The sequence below is a fragment of the Hippopotamus amphibius genome, chromosome 11, assembly GCF_030028045.1.
Source record: "Hippopotamus amphibius kiboko isolate mHipAmp2 chromosome 11, mHipAmp2.hap2, whole genome shotgun sequence".
NCBI classification, from domain to species: domain Eukaryota; kingdom Metazoa; phylum Chordata; class Mammalia; order Artiodactyla; family Hippopotamidae; genus Hippopotamus; species Hippopotamus amphibius.
The window spans coordinates 40,569,935-40,587,064 of record NC_080196.1 but is presented as its reverse complement, the minus strand read 5'-3'; the positions used below and the strand labels follow the sequence as shown (position 1 = coordinate 40,587,064).

Here is a 17,130-nt window from a genome sequence, read left to right as displayed (position 1 = left end):
CAAGGTTGGTGAATACCTATTCTCTTCTGTGCTCTCAGATTTAGACTTCTCCTTTGGACCCTGGGCTTGCCTGGCCTGGTTTGTGGTTTTGATTGTGCCCTTCAGAGTAATGTATTTCCTTTGGTTTGGGGTGAGACAGTTGCTTAGAGACCCAGGCGACAGGATGTCTAAGGTAATATTTTTCAGTATGGCACAAGTGGCATTTTGGACAGGACGTAGTTCATTGTTAGGACTGTCCCATGCATTTCTTGATTTTTAGCGTCCCTAGTCTTTGTAAGTGCCATTTGCACTCCCTCCCTCATTGCCTGGTCTTTGTGACAATCTCAGATGCTCCCCACATATTTTTCTAACATTATGGGGACAGAACTACTTCCAGTTGAGAACCACTGTTTCAAGGGGTCAGTATGGGTATCTGCTGTCCAGAAAGCTCTGTCCTGAGAATGATGGGAACTTTATATAAGGGGGTGGTTGTGTGGGGAAGATATGCTGTGTCTCCTCCTGAGAAGCTTTTAGATTTAGAGGAAAGAAGATCACTCAGCTCTGCTGTGTAACTAACCTGCCTTGGCCCCCACTGAGTCTGTGGAGAAACCATTGTTCCTGTTTTACACCATCAGAGAGGTAGCTGGAGCTGTTGGAGGGGATGGGAGCTTGACAGAGAAGCAAGAGACAGGGAAGATTTTCCAGCAGAGGCTCATCTCGTTGGTAGTGTTCATTCAAAAGACTACAGTGTTAGAGCAGGAAGGAATCTTGGAGATTATTAATCTAACATAGTCCTTGCACCTTCTCCCACACCCCCAGATGAAGAAACTGCGGCCACAGGAGGTAAAGTTGTTCACTCCTTTATTCATTCAATGAGATGTTTATTGAGCACTTACTATATGCCAAGTCCTGTTCTATGGGCTGGAAGGAACCAGGGGGAAAGCGACAGACCCTTAGACCCTTGCTGTTTCGTGACGCCTCTAGGTTCTGTTCCTGCTGTCTGTCCCTCTTGGTGTAAGGGATAGGGAGAAAGAAGTACTGGAAGACAGTGGGGAGTGAGTTGTGTGAGGGAAACAGGTAGCCAGACTTGTTGATCTGGAAGGAAAACACAAGAGCAGAGAAGATCTAGAGGGTGAGGCGCTTATGAGCCATGGCTGGAGTTAGATTCAGTCAACTGGAAATGGGCCTTCTAGTCACAGAGCTATTCTAGGCTCCCTTCTCCCCTTAGGTGAGTGGGTCCATGCTTAGTCCCCATCGGTAGGGTGGTTATGCCTTGGAGCTAGACTTTTTGGTTGTCAGGTCTGCTCTTGCCAGGCCTTTTGCAGGGGCCAGCTCAGCATGCTGGCTAAGAATCAGACAGACCTGCATTTGAATCTTGCTTCTGTCACTAACTACCTGTGTGATCTTTGGCAAGTCACTTAACTTCTTTCAGCCTTAGTTTATTTATTTGTAATTGAACCTATCTCATAGGATTGTTGGGAGAAATAGATGAGATAATATAAGTAAAGCACTCAGCACAGTGCCTGGCAAATAGTAAGTGCTCAATAAATGGTGGCTGCTGCTGCTACTGCTATTTTATTATTATTCTTTTCCCCACCTGCACAAATGCCGTTGGGACCCTCCATGACCAAGAGGTTGTAGAGGGAGGGGTCTGCCTGCATCTGGGCAGGTGTGCTTGGCATGGATATTGGTGGGGCATCTGTTCTTTGGGGAAAGGCCTAGGCCTTGATTTTGTAAGCTTGGCTTTGGGGCAGGAATGTCTGACCATGGAAAGACGCAAGGCCTTGGTGAGCAATGTCTGGCCCAACGTGAACATCCTTCTTAGGTTCTACTTTTCTTGTTTAGCCACAATTGTCTTCCTTTCAGTGGAGTAAGAGGAAGAGAAGAAGCAGAGGAAATGCCACAGGAGTACTAAGGCCTTGCTTAACCAATTTGGGAACACAGATGGTGTAGCAGAGAGATTATGAGTTCAGATTCTGCCCTGCTTCACCGTCTTATTAGCTGTGTTAGTGACTTTGACAGTGTATTCAGCTTCTGTTCCTAAGCTGCCTTTCCATCTTTTGTAACATGGGAATAATGTGACCCACCTTGAAGTTTGGACATTACGGTAGAGATGGTGGGCGCTCATTAATTCCCTTCCCACTCCTCCCCCCTCCATGTGTAACTGGCTTAAACGCTGACCTCCAGACTTCCCTTTTGGCACAGTTTAGCCAGCTAAATTTAAAAAAAAAATTTTTTTTAAATTTTCATACAGGTTTTAAAGGTTACATTCTATTTGCAGTTACTACAAAATACTGGCTATATTCCCGTATTGTACAATAGGTCCTTGAGCCTGTCTTACACCCAACAGTTTGTACCCCCCCCAGCCCTGTATTGCACCCCCGACCCCCCCGACACACACACTAGTAACCACTCATTTGTTCTCTATATCTATGAGTCTGCTTCTTTTATGTTATATTCACTAGCTTGTTGTATTTTTTATTTTTAACTTTTTTTGGCCTCACTGCATGGCTTGTGGGATCTTAGTTCCCCGACCAGGGTTTTGACCTGGGCCCTCACAGTGAAAGCACTGAGTCCTAAGTACTTGACCACCAGGGAATTGCCTTGTATTTTTTTAGATTCCACACATAAGCGATATCATACAGTACTTATCTTTCTTTGTCTAGCCAGCTAAATTTTCAGATTCTTCATCCTTTTACATCTTTAGATCCATTTTTTTTCCCATTTGGTTCAAAATTAGGCATTTTTAGGTTACTGAGATTTTTAATGAAAAACCAGAGGTCAGACAACTCCAAAGGGTTGCATTTGGGTTCAGAAGGCAGTAGCCTGCTGTATTCCTACTAATTTCCCTTCCAGCTTGGCTGTGGACTACTCCCTGGTCTGGTGGGACCCTTAACCACAGGGGGCAGGAAATAGTGACCACATTGCCCACAGCTTATTCAAGTTCCTGTTCTCTTTTGCTGCCTTTATCAAGAGAAGAGTGGTGGTGTTGGGGCACAGACCTGTGTCTCAGGATTCCAGAACTGTAGGGTCAGGGTTCCTGGGGGAGGGTTCTTTTTGGAGAATCAGGACTGCAAGTCAGGAGGTGGAAAATCAAGTGAAATATCTCATGCTGAATCTGAGCTGCTTAACTTTGCTGTCCTTTTCAAGCCTTTCTCTGAGGTGAGGCATTTAGCCACTTTATTCTGTCTTCCCCTGTAAGGTTCAGAAATGAACCTGGCGGGGGGGGTCTGGATAGGAGGCTGTAATCTGGGCTGCCCACTGACCCTGTCTTTCACTTACCTGTGCCTCTACTCAAGGTTGAACAAGATCTGTAGTGGTCTCTCCTTTCAGAGGAAAAATCAGTTCATGCAGCGGCTTCACAACTACTGGCTGTTGAAGCGGCAGGCCCGGAACGGTGTCCCCCTCATCCGGCGCCTGCACTCCCACCTGCAATCCCAAAGGAATGCTGAGCAGGTAGGTGAAGTAGTGATTTGAGGGCAGTGGAGGGAGGTGGAGAGTGACAAAGGAGAGATGGTTGGGGCAACCCTCCCTGAGCCCTCTGCAGGGCCTTTGCCTGTAGCCATCACCCTTATAGGTGGTCCATCCCAGGAGCGACCTCTAGCACTGTAGAGCTCTTCAGACCAGATAGCAGCTCCTTCTGGATGAGAGAGGCTTGGCTTGGAGTAAATTCTAGAGGAGAGTGGAAAGCAAGCCCAACTTTCCCCCTAAGTTAGGAAAAGGCATGCTTTCTTTAAGACACTATACTGCCATCTGCCAAAAAATTGTTTCGTAATAAATACACAGATTAACCATCTAGGTTGTAGTGCACAACCTGCCCAGTTGGCATTGGCACTGGAGTTGCTATCTGTTTAGTGTTTTCCGAGATGGTGGAGGCCTCCTGAGAGACTTTTAAAAAACATATTTAGTTTTCTCTCCCTCTTCACTTGTTCCATTACTTCTGCCTTTAAATATTCCTACACCATTACTCCAGAGATGAGGCAACCCTTCCCATGACTCTGGTGCCCTCTGTTCTGTCTGATTTCACTTTTGCCTTTTTGTAACTGAAGTCCTGCACGGGAAGTGTATATTTCATCTCTCCTGGAAATAGTCTGCTTGCTCCCCTGTAGCTTCTTCCTGTGACCCCTTCAAGCCCAGAAAGTCTTTCCTCAGATTCTCACCTTATAGACTGTTGAACTACATTTGACACCACGATCACTTTGTCCTAGAGCGTCTCTGTGACACCATTTCCCAACCCCTCCACCCACTGACTGCACCTTGTGCCAATCCTAATTCTTATTCCTTAATGGTAACACTCCCAGGGGCTCTGCTGCCTGCCTGTTGGCTCGGAGAGCTTGCCCACTCTCACAGTTGTCAGTAACTGCATAGCAGTAGCTCCAGGTTTCTTGTCTTTTTTTCTGCCCTCAGTCCCTCTGGGGCAGAGGAGCTAGAAGCATCCATGTAGCTGTTGCTTCCTGTAACTCAGGTATTGTAAACTGAATTCATTGTCTTCCTTCGTCTCTATAAATATATTCCCCATCACTGTCATGGAACCTTCTTCCTCCTGACTTCAGACCCTGCCCACCTTGGAGTTGCTTTCAGCTCATCTCTCTGTAAAGAGCTACAGTTAATCATCCCCCATTCTGTTTCGGAGGATTTACCAGTATATGGCTCTTTATCTCCATTCCACAGCTACTCAATTTCAGCAGTAGCTTTCTAGGTGGTCTCCAGCCTCTGATTCTTTCTTTGCTTTACAACTGGTACTGTCTTACACACTTAACCATTTTCCATACTGTCATTTCCTTTTCAGAGTATATTCCCCCTCTCCAGGCAGGCCATATCCAGGCTTTTTTGCCTGACATTTGGAAGCTTCTTGCCAGCTGGATCCTGGGTCTTCCTTGGCTTTTGTTGTTCTCCAGTTTCTCTGCTCTGGCCAGCCCATTTTTCTCAACAAGCAAGGAATCACTAATTCTGCCTTCATACTTCTGCTTTTTGGTCCCTGCGGCTCCAAAAGAGGCCTTTCTTACTGCTTTGTTCATCCATGTGCATCAGTATATGTGAAACCCTAGTGAGATTGCTCACTCCAGGAATCCCTGACCTAACCCCAACCCACTGAGATTTTCTCTATTTTATGTCCTCTTATCATTTTATATTCAGTTTATCTGATCATTTTTTTGTTGTCTTGCTGCTGTGCCCTTGTATATCAAACCCTGGGCCTCTTTTTTCTCTCATCTACACTGTAACCTCTTCTAGGGCAGGAATCACATTTTTGGTGGTGGTGTTTTAAGGTATGTTCAAGTCAGTAAGTACAAGCTTGTAGTAAAAACTTCACTTTGTTTTCTAGCCAAGTTGAAGCTCTAGGGTGAAATTCTTTTCACCCTGGGGTGTCTGTTAGTTTCCTTCTGAAATTCTTCCCAGCCCTGAGGATGCACAGCTGCTCTCTGGTGTCCCTGTGGGTAGGGGGAAGCAGTCCCAGCTCTTACCCCAGCCGTGGTTATTGTGCTGTAGTGAAGAAACATTGTTACAAGTCTGGGGAAGCACAGGAGGAAGGCACAGATTGTAGAGGGGGTGGAAGGACTCTCCAGGACCATGGGTCCAGGAAAGGGATGGGGCTCTTGCCTGCTGAGGCCCCATGAGACTTGAGCAGGATGAGGACTTTGGGCAGGATGGAGGCCCACAGCTCCTCTTTCCTTTCCCTTCCCTCCTGCAGCGGGAGCAGGATGAGAAGACAAGTGCAGTGAAAGAAGAGCTGAAATACTGGCAGAAGCTCCGGCACGACTTGGAGCGGGCGCGGCTGCTAATTGAGCTGATTCGGAAAAGAGAAAAGCTCAAGCGGGAGCAGGTGAGGAGGAGCCCCCAGGGCTCTTGTTCAAGACTTTTTTTTCCCACTGTCAGTGTGGCTTCGGGAGACCCAGGAGGCCCTGCCTGGTGTCAGCTTTCTCGTCTTCCAGCCCAGCACTGTGGGCTCCAAGGCCTGCCTACTCTGCATGGGGTGTGGTGCTGCTGATGGCTTCAAACTTTGGGAATTTAGCTCCTGGTGGCCTCAAGCATAAGCTTAATATCTATCATATGCCTGGGCCCATCCCCGGAGTTTCCCACTCAGGAAATCTCAGGGGGAGCATGGCCTTGAATTTTTTGAAGAGCTTCTTAGGCCGTTCTGATGGGTATCACCTTTGACCTGGGAGCTTCTGAGGTTTCTCACTTGGCTCTTAAACACTTATTAGTCTTAAATCATTTAAATTTTCCAACCTGTTTTCAAGGAAATTCTAAGCGTCTGCGCTTGGGGAATGTTGAGGTAGGTAGTGTAGCATAGGAATTAGGAATATGAGGTGTGGCACCAAGACCGTCTGGGTTTTAATCCTGGCTCTGCCGCTTACTACTTATATGACATTAAGTTGCTTAATCTTCTTATACCTCAAGTTTCCTTGACTGTAAAATGGGGGTAATAATAGAACCTACCTCATAAAGTTGTGAGGATTAGTTGACTTAGTATATATAGAGAGCTTAGAACAGTGCCTGGCACATAGTAGGGCTATAGAAGTGTCAGCTGCTGTCATCATCATCATTATTGATACTCTTTGTCTCCTTGAAGTATCTACTGCAGCACTCTGCACATGACAGTGAGCAAAAGCTATTAATTGAATGGATGACAAGCCAAAACTGTTTTCTCTGGTCCAGGAATAGCAGCTGTTACTCGCATGCTTCAGAGGCCTGGGTTAAAGATGTTCTTTCTCTCTTTCTTCGAACTCCACTTCACTGTTCAGCCCCACTCCAGCCCTTCTCTCATGGACCTGTAGCCCTTCTCTCATGGACTTGAGTTTCCACCTCTGAGACTGGGCAGCTCTTGCCGTATGTAGCACAGGTGGGCATGGAGGACATCTCAGGACATGTCTGTGGATTCATACTGTCTGTGCCATCTCAGGCCTGGTCCCACAGCTGAGCTTCTCTTCCCATTTCTGGTCCAGAGAAATATAAGGGAAAAGGAAGCAGGCAGGGGATGCAGGCAGACCTGTTTTGATGTAGCCAAGAGGCAGGAACTTCTCATAATCTAATCCACGGCTTCCCAACCTTTTCACATTAGGGCACACATGGAAAATAACATTTGTACAGCACATTGCTGCAAATATGTCAGGCAGCTTGCTGCCTAAGGGGGTGAGCCTCAAGGCCCTGGTCACCCTAGGCTGACCTAGGTGTCCCAAGGGCCAGTTAGGTGGGAATTCTGGCCCAAGGGACATTTTATATCACCATTGTGCCCCTTGGACTAAGTCAGACCTAGGTTTAAATTCCGTCTCTGTTCTTTTCTAGCCAGGTGACCTTGGGTTAGTAACTCCTCATCATACTCTTTTCAGACCTCAGATTCCATTTGTAAAATAGAGATAATAATAGTTTCTCCTTCAAGGATATTGTGATGATTAACTGAGATAGTGTAAGTAGAAAGGCAGTGTGGCATAGTAGCCAAAAGTACGCACTGTGAATCGCAACTCTGTCCCTTATTCGCTGTGTGACCTTGGGCCAGTCACTTACTTAGTCCTTCTGTGCCTCAGTTTCCTCTTTATAAAATACCTCATTTGTACCTATCTTGAACGTTACTTGGCACTTAGTAAGGACTATAAAAGTATTAACTATTGTAAGTTTTGATATAGAGCTGAATACATAGGAAATATTCACAAAGTGGTAGCTGTTGGTATCATTATTTCTAGGCTAAAGATTCAATGATAACTCCTCAAATACTGGGCAGCTTAATATCTTGTGAAAATTTGTTGTACATAAGTGGTGAAAGTCAAGTTATCAAGAAAAAGTTCAGTGGGCTTCCCTGGTGGCACAGTGGTTAAGAATCTGCCTGCCAATGTAGGGGACACAGGTTCAAGCCCTGGTCCAGGAAGATCACACATGCCGCAGAGCAGCTAAGCCCATGCACCACAACTACTGAGCCTACGTTCTAGAGTCCTTGAGCCACAGCTCTGAGCCCATGCACCACAACTACTGAAGCCCATGCACCTAGAACCTGTGGTCCACAACAAGAGAAGCCACCGCACTGAGAAGCCTGTGCACCGCAACGAAAAGTAGGCCCCGCCCTCTGCAACTGCAGAAAGCCTGTGTGCATGCAGCAACGAAGACCCCAATGCAGCCAGTACATTTAAGAAAAAAAATAAATTAAAATTAAAAAAAAAAAAAGTTCAGTGCCTCTTTTGTGGGGTGTCCTGATTTCTCCCCACCTACCCCACAGGTCAAGGTTCAGCAGGCCACCATGGAGCTGGAGCTGATGCCATTCAACGTTCTTCTGAGGACAACACTGGACTTGCTGCAGGAGAAGGATCCCGCACACATCTTCGCCGAGCCCGTCAACCTGAGTGAGGCAAGTTCCCCCGCTACTTCCTGAGCAGTGAGCCCCACCTGAAATGGAAATAGGGTCTGAGTAGGCCAGAAGGAGACTGGGCCACAGGGCGTACAAAACCTGGGGGTGTCTGGCAAGGCTAGTAGAGTTGCCCATGGTGAGTGCTCAGCAGGCCAGGGTGGGCCAGGGCCCTGGGGCTGTGAGTGAGTCTGGCATGGCCAAACCAGAAAACGGGGAGGCAAGAGTGCCGGTGAAGGGTGCGCCTGTTTGGCTAGTAAATGGTTGTTGTAATTGTACAGGTTTTATATGTTTAGGTTCCAGATTACCTGGAATTCATATCCAAGCCAATGGATTTTTCTACCATGAGGCGGAAGCTGGAGTCCCACCTGTACCGCACCTTGGAGGAGTTTGAGGAGGACTTTAACCTTATAGTTACCAACTGCATGAAGTATAATGCTAAAGACACAATTTTCCACCGAGCAGCTGTCCGCCTGCGGGACCTGGGAGGGGCCATCCTGCGGCACGCCCGTCGGCAGGCAGAGAACATCGGCTATGACCCCGAGAGGGGCACCCACCTGCCCGAGTCACCCAAATTGGAGGACTTTTACCGCTTCTCCTGGGAAGACGGTGAGAAGCCTGGACGGGCAGGGAGGAGAGGGGCCAGGAGAAGGCACAGGGATAGAGCCCAGAGAGCCAAGGATCAGAACGGGCCTTGGGGCTACAGGGTAGACTCTAGGAACAAAGCTGGGGGTAGGCACAGTCTGGAGTACATGTGCTTGTGGCTGGAATAGTTCCAAGGGTTGAAGTTAATTCACCGTGCACTTCTTGAATGGTAGGAAAGGGGAATCAGGTACTAGCTGTCTGTTTGAAAAGCTAAAGATTCACCAGGGGTCTTTCTCTCCTGACTCCCTCTGTGTGGCATTGGAGCATGGGCAGCAGGAGTGCAGTGCTGGTGTGTGTCTGGCTCATTCAGAAGAGTGCAGGTAGAGGATCAGAAAAATGGAATTGCCTCTGAAGTCCCCACTCTGCCTGCCCCTGCTCTCTGCTTCTCGATGGCAGCAGCCAAACAGTCACTCAGGCCGGGGGATTGCCAAGGTGCCTTGTGCCTGCTCCATGGAGCCCATAATCATGACTGTGAACTGCTTCCTGCAGATGTTTCCCAGATTCTGACCTTGTCCCTGTGGCTGCCCTCAGGGGAGTGGTGTTGCCAGGGCCAAGGCCCCACAGTGACGCTGCTGGAAGCCACTGGCCCAGGCATTCATTCCAGGAGAATATTTTGCATCCCAAGGAATCGGCCCCTTCCCTTCCCCTTGCCCTGGGCTGGGCAGGTCCTTCAGCCCCTTCTTCTGTCCTCCCTTCTCCCTGGCAGTGGACAACATCCTCATCCCAGAGAACCGGGCCCACTTATCCCCAGAGGTGCAGCTGAAGGAGCTGCTGGAGAAACTGGACCTGGTGAGTGCCATGCGGTCCAGTGGGGCCCGGACCCGCCGTGTCCGCCTGCTACGTCGGGAGATCAATGCCCTTCGGCAGAAGCTGGCGCAGCCGCCACCACTGCAGCTGCCGTCACTGAACAAGACTGTGTCCAATGGGGAGCTGCCAGCAGGGCCCCAGGGGGATGTGTCTGTGCTGGAGCAGGCCCCGCAGGAGGAGCCAGAAGACGAGGGGGACAGAGGTGAGAGACAGTCATGGGCAGGCAGGGGGCTGGGGACCAGGGTAAGGGAGGGTTAAGCTGAAATCCCATTCTTCCCCAACTCTAGGTCTGACCCTCGTGGGCAAGCAAAAGCCCAGGGATGATATTCAAAATATGTAACAATCCATAGAGACCAAAATTCATCAGTCAGAGTAGATGTTGGCTGTAGTGTTGGAGGGGACTCCTGAGGGCCACTAGTGTGAATATTTAGTTGCTGGATTGTGAGCGGGTTCAGGGAGTTTCAGGTGCTGGGGCCCAGTAGCTGTTTACTAACCTGTAAAGAAGTATTTCAGTATTTTGCACCTGCTATGGCCAGATTGCACATACTGGTTAAATATTAGCTCAATTTATAACCATCATGTGGAGAGGCTCTTAGAGCAGGTTAGGTTGTGGTGTAGGGAAATAGAAAAGAAAGAACTACCCTAAAGGTGGTCTGGGCTCATGGCTTTGACCCCAGCTGGCCACGTGTACAGGTCCATCCCAAGCAGAAAGGCCCTAAACTGCAAAAGACAACTGGGGGAAGCGATTCTCAGAGACCCAGGTGCTTTACCTGAGTTGCTTTCCATTTTCTCCACTTCTCTGGGGACAGAATTGTCTCCTCATACCAGCCCTTGGGCCTAAGCCCACAGCTCAGGAGGGCATGTCATCCACACAGTCAAGAAGGTTGGCAGTTATCTCCAGAGGAAAGGGGGCCAAATTGCAGGGAATGGCCCATTTTATTTTTATTTTTTAATTATTTTATTTTATTATTATTATTATTTTTCGGCTGTGTTGGGTCTCCATTGCTGTGTGCAGGCTTTCTCTAGTTGCAGCAAGCAGGGGCTACTCTTCGTTGCAGGGCAGGCTTCTCATTGCAGTGCCTTCTCTTGTTTCGGAGCATGGGCTCTAGGTGCGTGGGCTTCAGTAGTTGTGGCTCTCGGGCTCTAGAGCGCAGGCTCAGTAGTTATGGCACACGGGCTTAGTTGCTCCGCGGCATATGGGATCTTCCCAGACCAGAGATCAAACCCATGTCCCCTGCATTGGCAGACAGATTCTTAACCACTGCACTGCCAGGGAAGTCCTGGCCCATTTTATTTTAGGTTGGTGGAGAGTGGGGACGTGGCTGAGGTCAGATTTAACATTAGAGGGCTTTGTGTCCATTGTGATTCTTCCCAGCTCCCCATGTGGCAGTCAGCATGCCACTAGTGTCCATCCCCACTCCTGGGCTAAGGCAGTGCAGAGTCACGCTCAGTGGACCGGCTGAAACAGCTTCTAGAGGTTTCAAAAAGTTTCTAGGCTTCACTTCCCAGAAATTTAGGTTAGGGAAATCTAAGCTCTGTCTTAGAAGTCTCAATTTTTAAAAGTTTCAAGGTGGAGGTTGAACAGACATGTTTGGGAGCCACTGATTTAACTTCCTTGCTCTCATTTTTCCGTATCTGTAAGCTGCTGCTTTCTGCTTGTCCTACTTGCTTCACTTGCGTGATATGAAGCAAAATACATTGACAGATGGGAAAACACCTGGGTCTAAAGAGAGTCGTAGACCCCTAAACTGTGAGGCTGAAACTTATCTAATTACTGATTAAGCAGGGGGCTTTGGGCTTGGGGCTTTCTTGGGTGTAGGGCAATGGTTTGTAACCCTGACTTCATCAGACTTACCTGGTAAGCTTTAAAAAAAAAAAAAAATTCCATCTTTAGCAATTTGGTTTCGTTTTTTCTGGGGTGGGACCTGAGCATTGGAATTTTTAAGAAACTTCCTAAGTGACTCTAATATATAACCAGGGTTTAGAACTACTGGTGTAAACACAGCTTAGTCCTACCTTCTCTTCACCTCAGACCTGAGCCCTGGGATGCGTCTCAAGCCCTCTAATAATAGCCTGTGCTCTTGGTTCTTAGTTATCAGCGTCATCATCTGGCTTGTAGGGGCAGACTTTTTCTAAAATGTTCAAGCAGATTCTCTTTTTCTCTAACAGATGACTCCAAAATGCCTCCCCCACCAACCCTGGAGCCCACTGGGCCTGCACCTTCCTTGTCTGAGCAAGAATCCCCTCCGGATCCCCCCACTCTGAAACCCATCAATGATAGCAAACCTCCAGGCCGATTCCTAAAGCCCAGAAAAGTGGAAGAAGATGAGTTTTTGGAAAAATCACCTCTGCAGCTAGGGAGTGAGCCCTTGCAACGCCTAAGTGACAATGGCATCAATAGAGTGTCCCTCATGGCCCCTGATACATCCCCCACTGGCGCCCCACTCAGTGGTGTGGGCCGCCGCACGTCAGTCCTCTTCAAGAAGGCCAAGAATGGGGTTAAGCTACAGAGGAGCCCAGACAGGGCCCTGGAGAACGGCGAGGACCATGGTGCAGTGGGTTCTCCTGCGTCTCCCGCCAGTATCGAGGATGAACGGCACTCCCAGAAGCGGCCAAGGAGCAGGAGCTGTAGTGAGAGCGAAGGGGAGAGGTCGCCCCAGCAGGAAGAAGAGACAGGTGACCTCGCCTGTGACTTCTCTCGCTACTTCTCATCTGCTTTCCTGCTTTGCCTTGCCAGCCAGCACCTCCCCCAGTCAGCTGCCTCCCTAATGGCCCCTGTGGATGCCAGTAGTGGCATTGAGGGTTCCATAGCTCACAGTTGGGCCTGGCACATGAGCAGTGGCCTGGGGAAGTGGGCTTTGAGCAAGTGTTTTGAGAGGGCCAGCTTGTGTCTGGGGCTCTCTTTGGCCTGAGAGAGATATAAAGCTATATATGATAAAATGATTCCTACCTTCATTTTAGTTCATTTATTCATCAGGTATTTATATTAGGCACTATTGTAGGCACTACAATGTAGGGGGGATAATCAATAAATAAAACAGAGAAGTCTCCTTTCTTGTAAGGGAGTTAGATTAAAAGCAAATAAGTAAATTGTATCTCATATTCAAAGCTGTGGAGAAAAGTCCAGCAGGGAAGGGGAATAGAGGATGCTGAGGTGGTATTAGAGAGGGTGGACAGGGGAGGCTTTCTGAGGAGGTGAAATTTGAGTAACGATCTGAAGGAGCTGAAGGTGTGAGCTATCTGGGTATCTGGGGGAAGGAAGTTCCAAGAAGACTAGCAAGTGCACAGGCTGTGGAGGTGGAAACATGCTTGCGTGTCTGAGGAACAGTGAAGGGACCAATGTGGCCGCAGCAGAATGAGCCAAGGGATCGTAGGATGAGTCTCAGAGGTAGTAATGGGGGCTTGTCACTAAAGAGTCATTACTGCATGTCCAGCACAAGCTGGTCACTGGGGAGTAGTAAGTCAGACTCAGGTCTAGCTCTGAAAGAGTTCACTGCCGAGTGGGGAGACTAGATGGTGTCCTGAGGTGCAGAGGTATCCCAGTGCTGGACAGTATGTGATTATGTGTCAGGTGACAGCACTGCTAGAGGTGTTCAGGGAATAGGAGCTGGGGAAGTTGGGAAGGCTTCATGAGACAGTACCTAAGCTGGCCCTGCAGATGAGGACAGAATAGAAAGGAGCAAAGGGCTCGGGCTGAGGTGTGTGCAAACAAGGACAGCGTCCCTCTGAGGGACAGTTTGGAGAGGGGCTTCCCGTATCATCAGGAGCCAACGCTGTGGGCAAGGTGGGCCTGGATGTGTAGGGTCTCCGTCGCCAGACAGAGTAGTTCACTCTTGGTGGGATATGGAGGGCCAGCTGGCTTGGCAGGGAGGGGCCTCCTCTTGGCTTTTGCTCCTCATGTTCCTCTCTTGTCCTGTTATGTGGTGGCTTTGGGCTGTGTGGTCAGCACATGCTTTTCTCCGCTTTTTTCTCTTCCTGCCTAACACTTTGTTTCCAGCGGTACCTTCCTTTCCCATTTGGCCCAAGCTTCCCTGTATTAGGGCAGTAGGGTGATATATAGAGGCAAGAGCTTGAGGCCTGGAGGTAGGCAGACTTGAGTTCAAATCCCACCTTCTTACTAGCTGTGTGTCCTGGAACATATCAGTTAACCTCTCTGAGCCTATTGCTTATTTCTAATATGGGGCTAGTGATACCTTTCTTGTGGGGCCCAGAGAACTGGAAGTAGCCTGTATGAAGCATCTGGTATATAGCAGTAGTTGGTAGCAGTTATTGTTGTCATCTGCTCAGCTATATCAGGCGCAGCCAGACGGCACTGTGCACTGAAAATGAAAAATCCTGCTGTTGGGAAATAGATCTAGACATCAGGCTCATCCAACCCGAGAAGGCCAACTGCTTGGGGGCTAGAATCTGTTTCTCCTCCACCATCCCAGCTACCTGGTACCCAGGAATATTTTTGCACAACCCTGGTGGAGTCTCACAAAAGCAAATGTTGATCCTTTATAGATGAGGCACAGTTGGCTTTGGTGATTTAAATTGAAGTCATAATGTTAGAGGCAGAGCCAGGTTAGGGTCCAGATATGTTGGCTCAGACACCTGTTCTTAAGGTGTGACTTGCTTCAATTTTCTGGCTAAGTATATGTGACTTAGAGCTCTTGGCTCAGCTATCAGACTTTTAGAATTCTGGATTGTGGTTGGGAATTGGATAGGTAGAGAGGAGAGTTGAAGCCTTCGCAGCAGGTGAGAGTCATGTCCCTGGGATGACCAGTCTTCATGTGCCGCTGAAGGGCTCCCTGCTGTAAACAGGCCTTCCCTTATTCATACTTAATAGTATCCTCCATAAGTAAGAAGGTATTACCTTCACTTCACGAAAGGAGAAGCCAAGAGGAAAAGGGATCCATATTTCAGAGCCCAGTCTAGAACCCAGGGAAGGCTTCATGAGAATGATGACTCCCCATCATCCCAGGAAGGTCTGGTCTGCTTCCGATCTGCTGAGACGTTCCCCCATCCTCAGCTTTGACTAGCTCTGCTAGATACCTCAGGGTGTGGTTGACACAGTCCTTATCCAGCTCCAACCTCCCCTGACACCATCCCAAAAGAATGAAGCTAGCTGTTGCCAGCTGTGTGATGGACAGGGTGTGTGAGTGTTTATCTGAAGAGTCAAGGTGGGTGGGCTCCCCAAGAGGCAGAGGAGACTCCCTGATAATTGAGGCTTGAAATGAGAAGCAGATCCAGGGACTTGTGAGCCAGCCGGAGTGAGGAAGTCTTGGTATTTCCCGTTGTAGTCAAATGACAGTAACTGGAATGAGCTATGGGCTGTTTTCCTTCAAGTAAACCCAGAAGGATGGGAAAGAAAATGCTATGTCTGCTCACTGCCCTCGCTGACATTTCCCCCAAACCTTTATCAGGTTCTCTCCACCACCCAAGACCTATTTCCCAAGAGGAGGGACCAGTCATCCTCTCCACCCCTCCTCACTGAGCCCTCCCAAGACAGCTGCCTCACACTGCAGCATGTGTCAGGGGAAGGGGGGGTTTCTGCACTCAGGCTCACTTTGTGTGTCCTTGACAGGCGTGACCAACGGCTTTGGAAGACACACTGAAAGCGGGTCTGACTCAGAATGTAGTTTGGGTCTCAGTGGTGGACTGGCATTTGAAGCTTGCAGGTAAGAACTCTTGTCCCAAAGCTTTGTTGGCAGGTCTGCCACCTCTCCATTTATTTTGCTTTCAGTTGCAGATTGAACCTCCTCCTGCTTGTCTCAGTTTTTCCTTCCCCTACTCCTGTTATTTCCTGAAGCCTCTCGTCTGTGACTCTGGTAGCTCCTGGGAAACGGTGTGACCCTTGACTGTCAGGCCTGATCTGACTAGCGGGGAGGAGTGGTGCTGTTGCTTTACAGAGTTTATAGAGCTGAATTTGGCTCCAGAGGGTGGGGACAGCCCCTGTATTGCCCAGTGAAGTTAACATTTGAGCCAATCCCCACCCACCCCCTGGCCCATTTAGATAACCCAGTTATAGACATGGCCCTTTGCCTTTCAGAGCATCATAGGAGTAGCCTCTTTAGAAGTGTGGTGTAGGAAAAAGGGACGAGCAGATGGGAAATTTGGAATTGCCGTTTAGTCTGACAAAAGCCCCAGCTCTTCTACCATCCTTGAGCTGGGAAGGGATGGATTTCTTTTCCCATTCTTTCACCTGAAGGGAGGATTTCTGAGACCAGAACCTTCAAGTTTCTTCCAAGTCTAAGAGTTGATTGAATCTCTGCTCTGTGTTGTATGCTCTGCAAGACACCAGGGAACGTGGGACTCTTGGAAATGGGAGACTCCCAGTGCCACAGAGGAAGAATGACTTGTCCTGAAGGCTGACCTCATGGTCCTTCCACATGGCTGCTGGATGGATCCTGGGTTCCGACAGGGGAGGAGAGGTCCCAGGGCTGCACCAAAAGACTGTATGTCTGTGTTTGAAGTGCTTCCAAGGCCTACTGGATGTAGGTTCTATTGGGTTCTCACTCTGCCCTGGTGCTGGGTTCCTAGAGGTCCCCAGATACCTCTTGGGCCTGGACTACTCCCCTGCTGTAGCAGGGCCCAGCTTTCAGTGGCTCCTTTGAGATTTTCTTCCCCACCAAGCCTCAAAAATGTCCTTGCTTTCTCCCTCCATGTTGCAGCTCTAGAGTTACAGGAGGAACGGATGAGAAAACACGGTTACCAGGCATAGAGAAGAGGCAGAGATCTCAGAATCTTACAGTATGCTTCTAGCCTGGTCCCGGGTTGGAGTTCCTGACTCCCTTCAAAGATAGGGTGCCTGGAAACCCAGATCACTGGGGTGGGGTAGGAGTGAGGTTAGCAAACTGTCCCTTCTTAGTCCTTGACTGAAGGCAGAAGGCGTGTTGGGCTCCTCCCTCCACACAGGGCACTCTTCCCAGCTGTGAGATACAAGGAGCAAGCCAGCCCAGGCTCCAGTTAGCCTGCCTGTTGAGACTGCTTGCCTTTCTGCAGAACGTGCCAAAGCCACCAGTTTCTCTAGGGCCCTGTTCAGTGTGGGAACAATGCCCTTGGAAGGTGTTTGCTCTTTAACTCAGTGGTTCTCAGTAGAATTTCAGGGCTGAAAACAGGAGATTCAGGACTTCAACTACAGGGTTTTTGTTTTTTTCTTTTTTCCTATACTGTGTACCTAAAGGAAGGTCTTACTTTTTAATTAGAGCAGAATCATATAATTGTAGAATAAAGAACCTTGAAAGAGTTTCTGGTTACTAGTCCTATCCTCCCTTCCCTCCTGTCCCTGGGTTTATCTTTTCTAATGATTTTCTGCGCAGGTTGGAGCTGCACCCTCTTCTGTGGGTCACTCATTCAGTTATTAATTGAGCACTTACCGTGAGCCA

At 48.7% G+C, this 17,130-nt stretch overlaps 1 protein-coding gene across 3 annotated transcripts in view; it reads left to right on the top strand.

The window, feature by feature from the left end:
* Positions 1–17,130, top strand: part of BRPF3 (bromodomain and PHD finger containing 3) — a 33,154-nt gene that overhangs the window by 4,867 nt on the left and 11,157 nt on the right. For all 3 annotated transcript variants that reach the window (XR_009048045.1, XM_057699430.1, XM_057699431.1), the window contains exons 3-9: positions 3,279–3,435; positions 5,669–5,800; positions 8,186–8,314; positions 8,608–8,920; positions 9,663–9,965; positions 11,933–12,439; positions 15,330–15,423. Coding sequence is in view for 2 of the 3 variants with exons in the window: in XM_057699430.1 (XP_057555413.1) it covers positions 3,279–3,435; positions 5,669–5,800; positions 8,186–8,314; positions 8,608–8,920; positions 9,663–9,965; positions 11,933–12,439; positions 15,330–15,423 (1,635 nt within the window). In the remaining variant the exon portion in view is untranslated. The remainder of the gene's footprint in view (positions 1–3,278; positions 3,436–5,668; positions 5,801–8,185; positions 8,315–8,607; positions 8,921–9,662; positions 9,966–11,932; positions 12,440–15,329; positions 15,424–17,130) is intronic.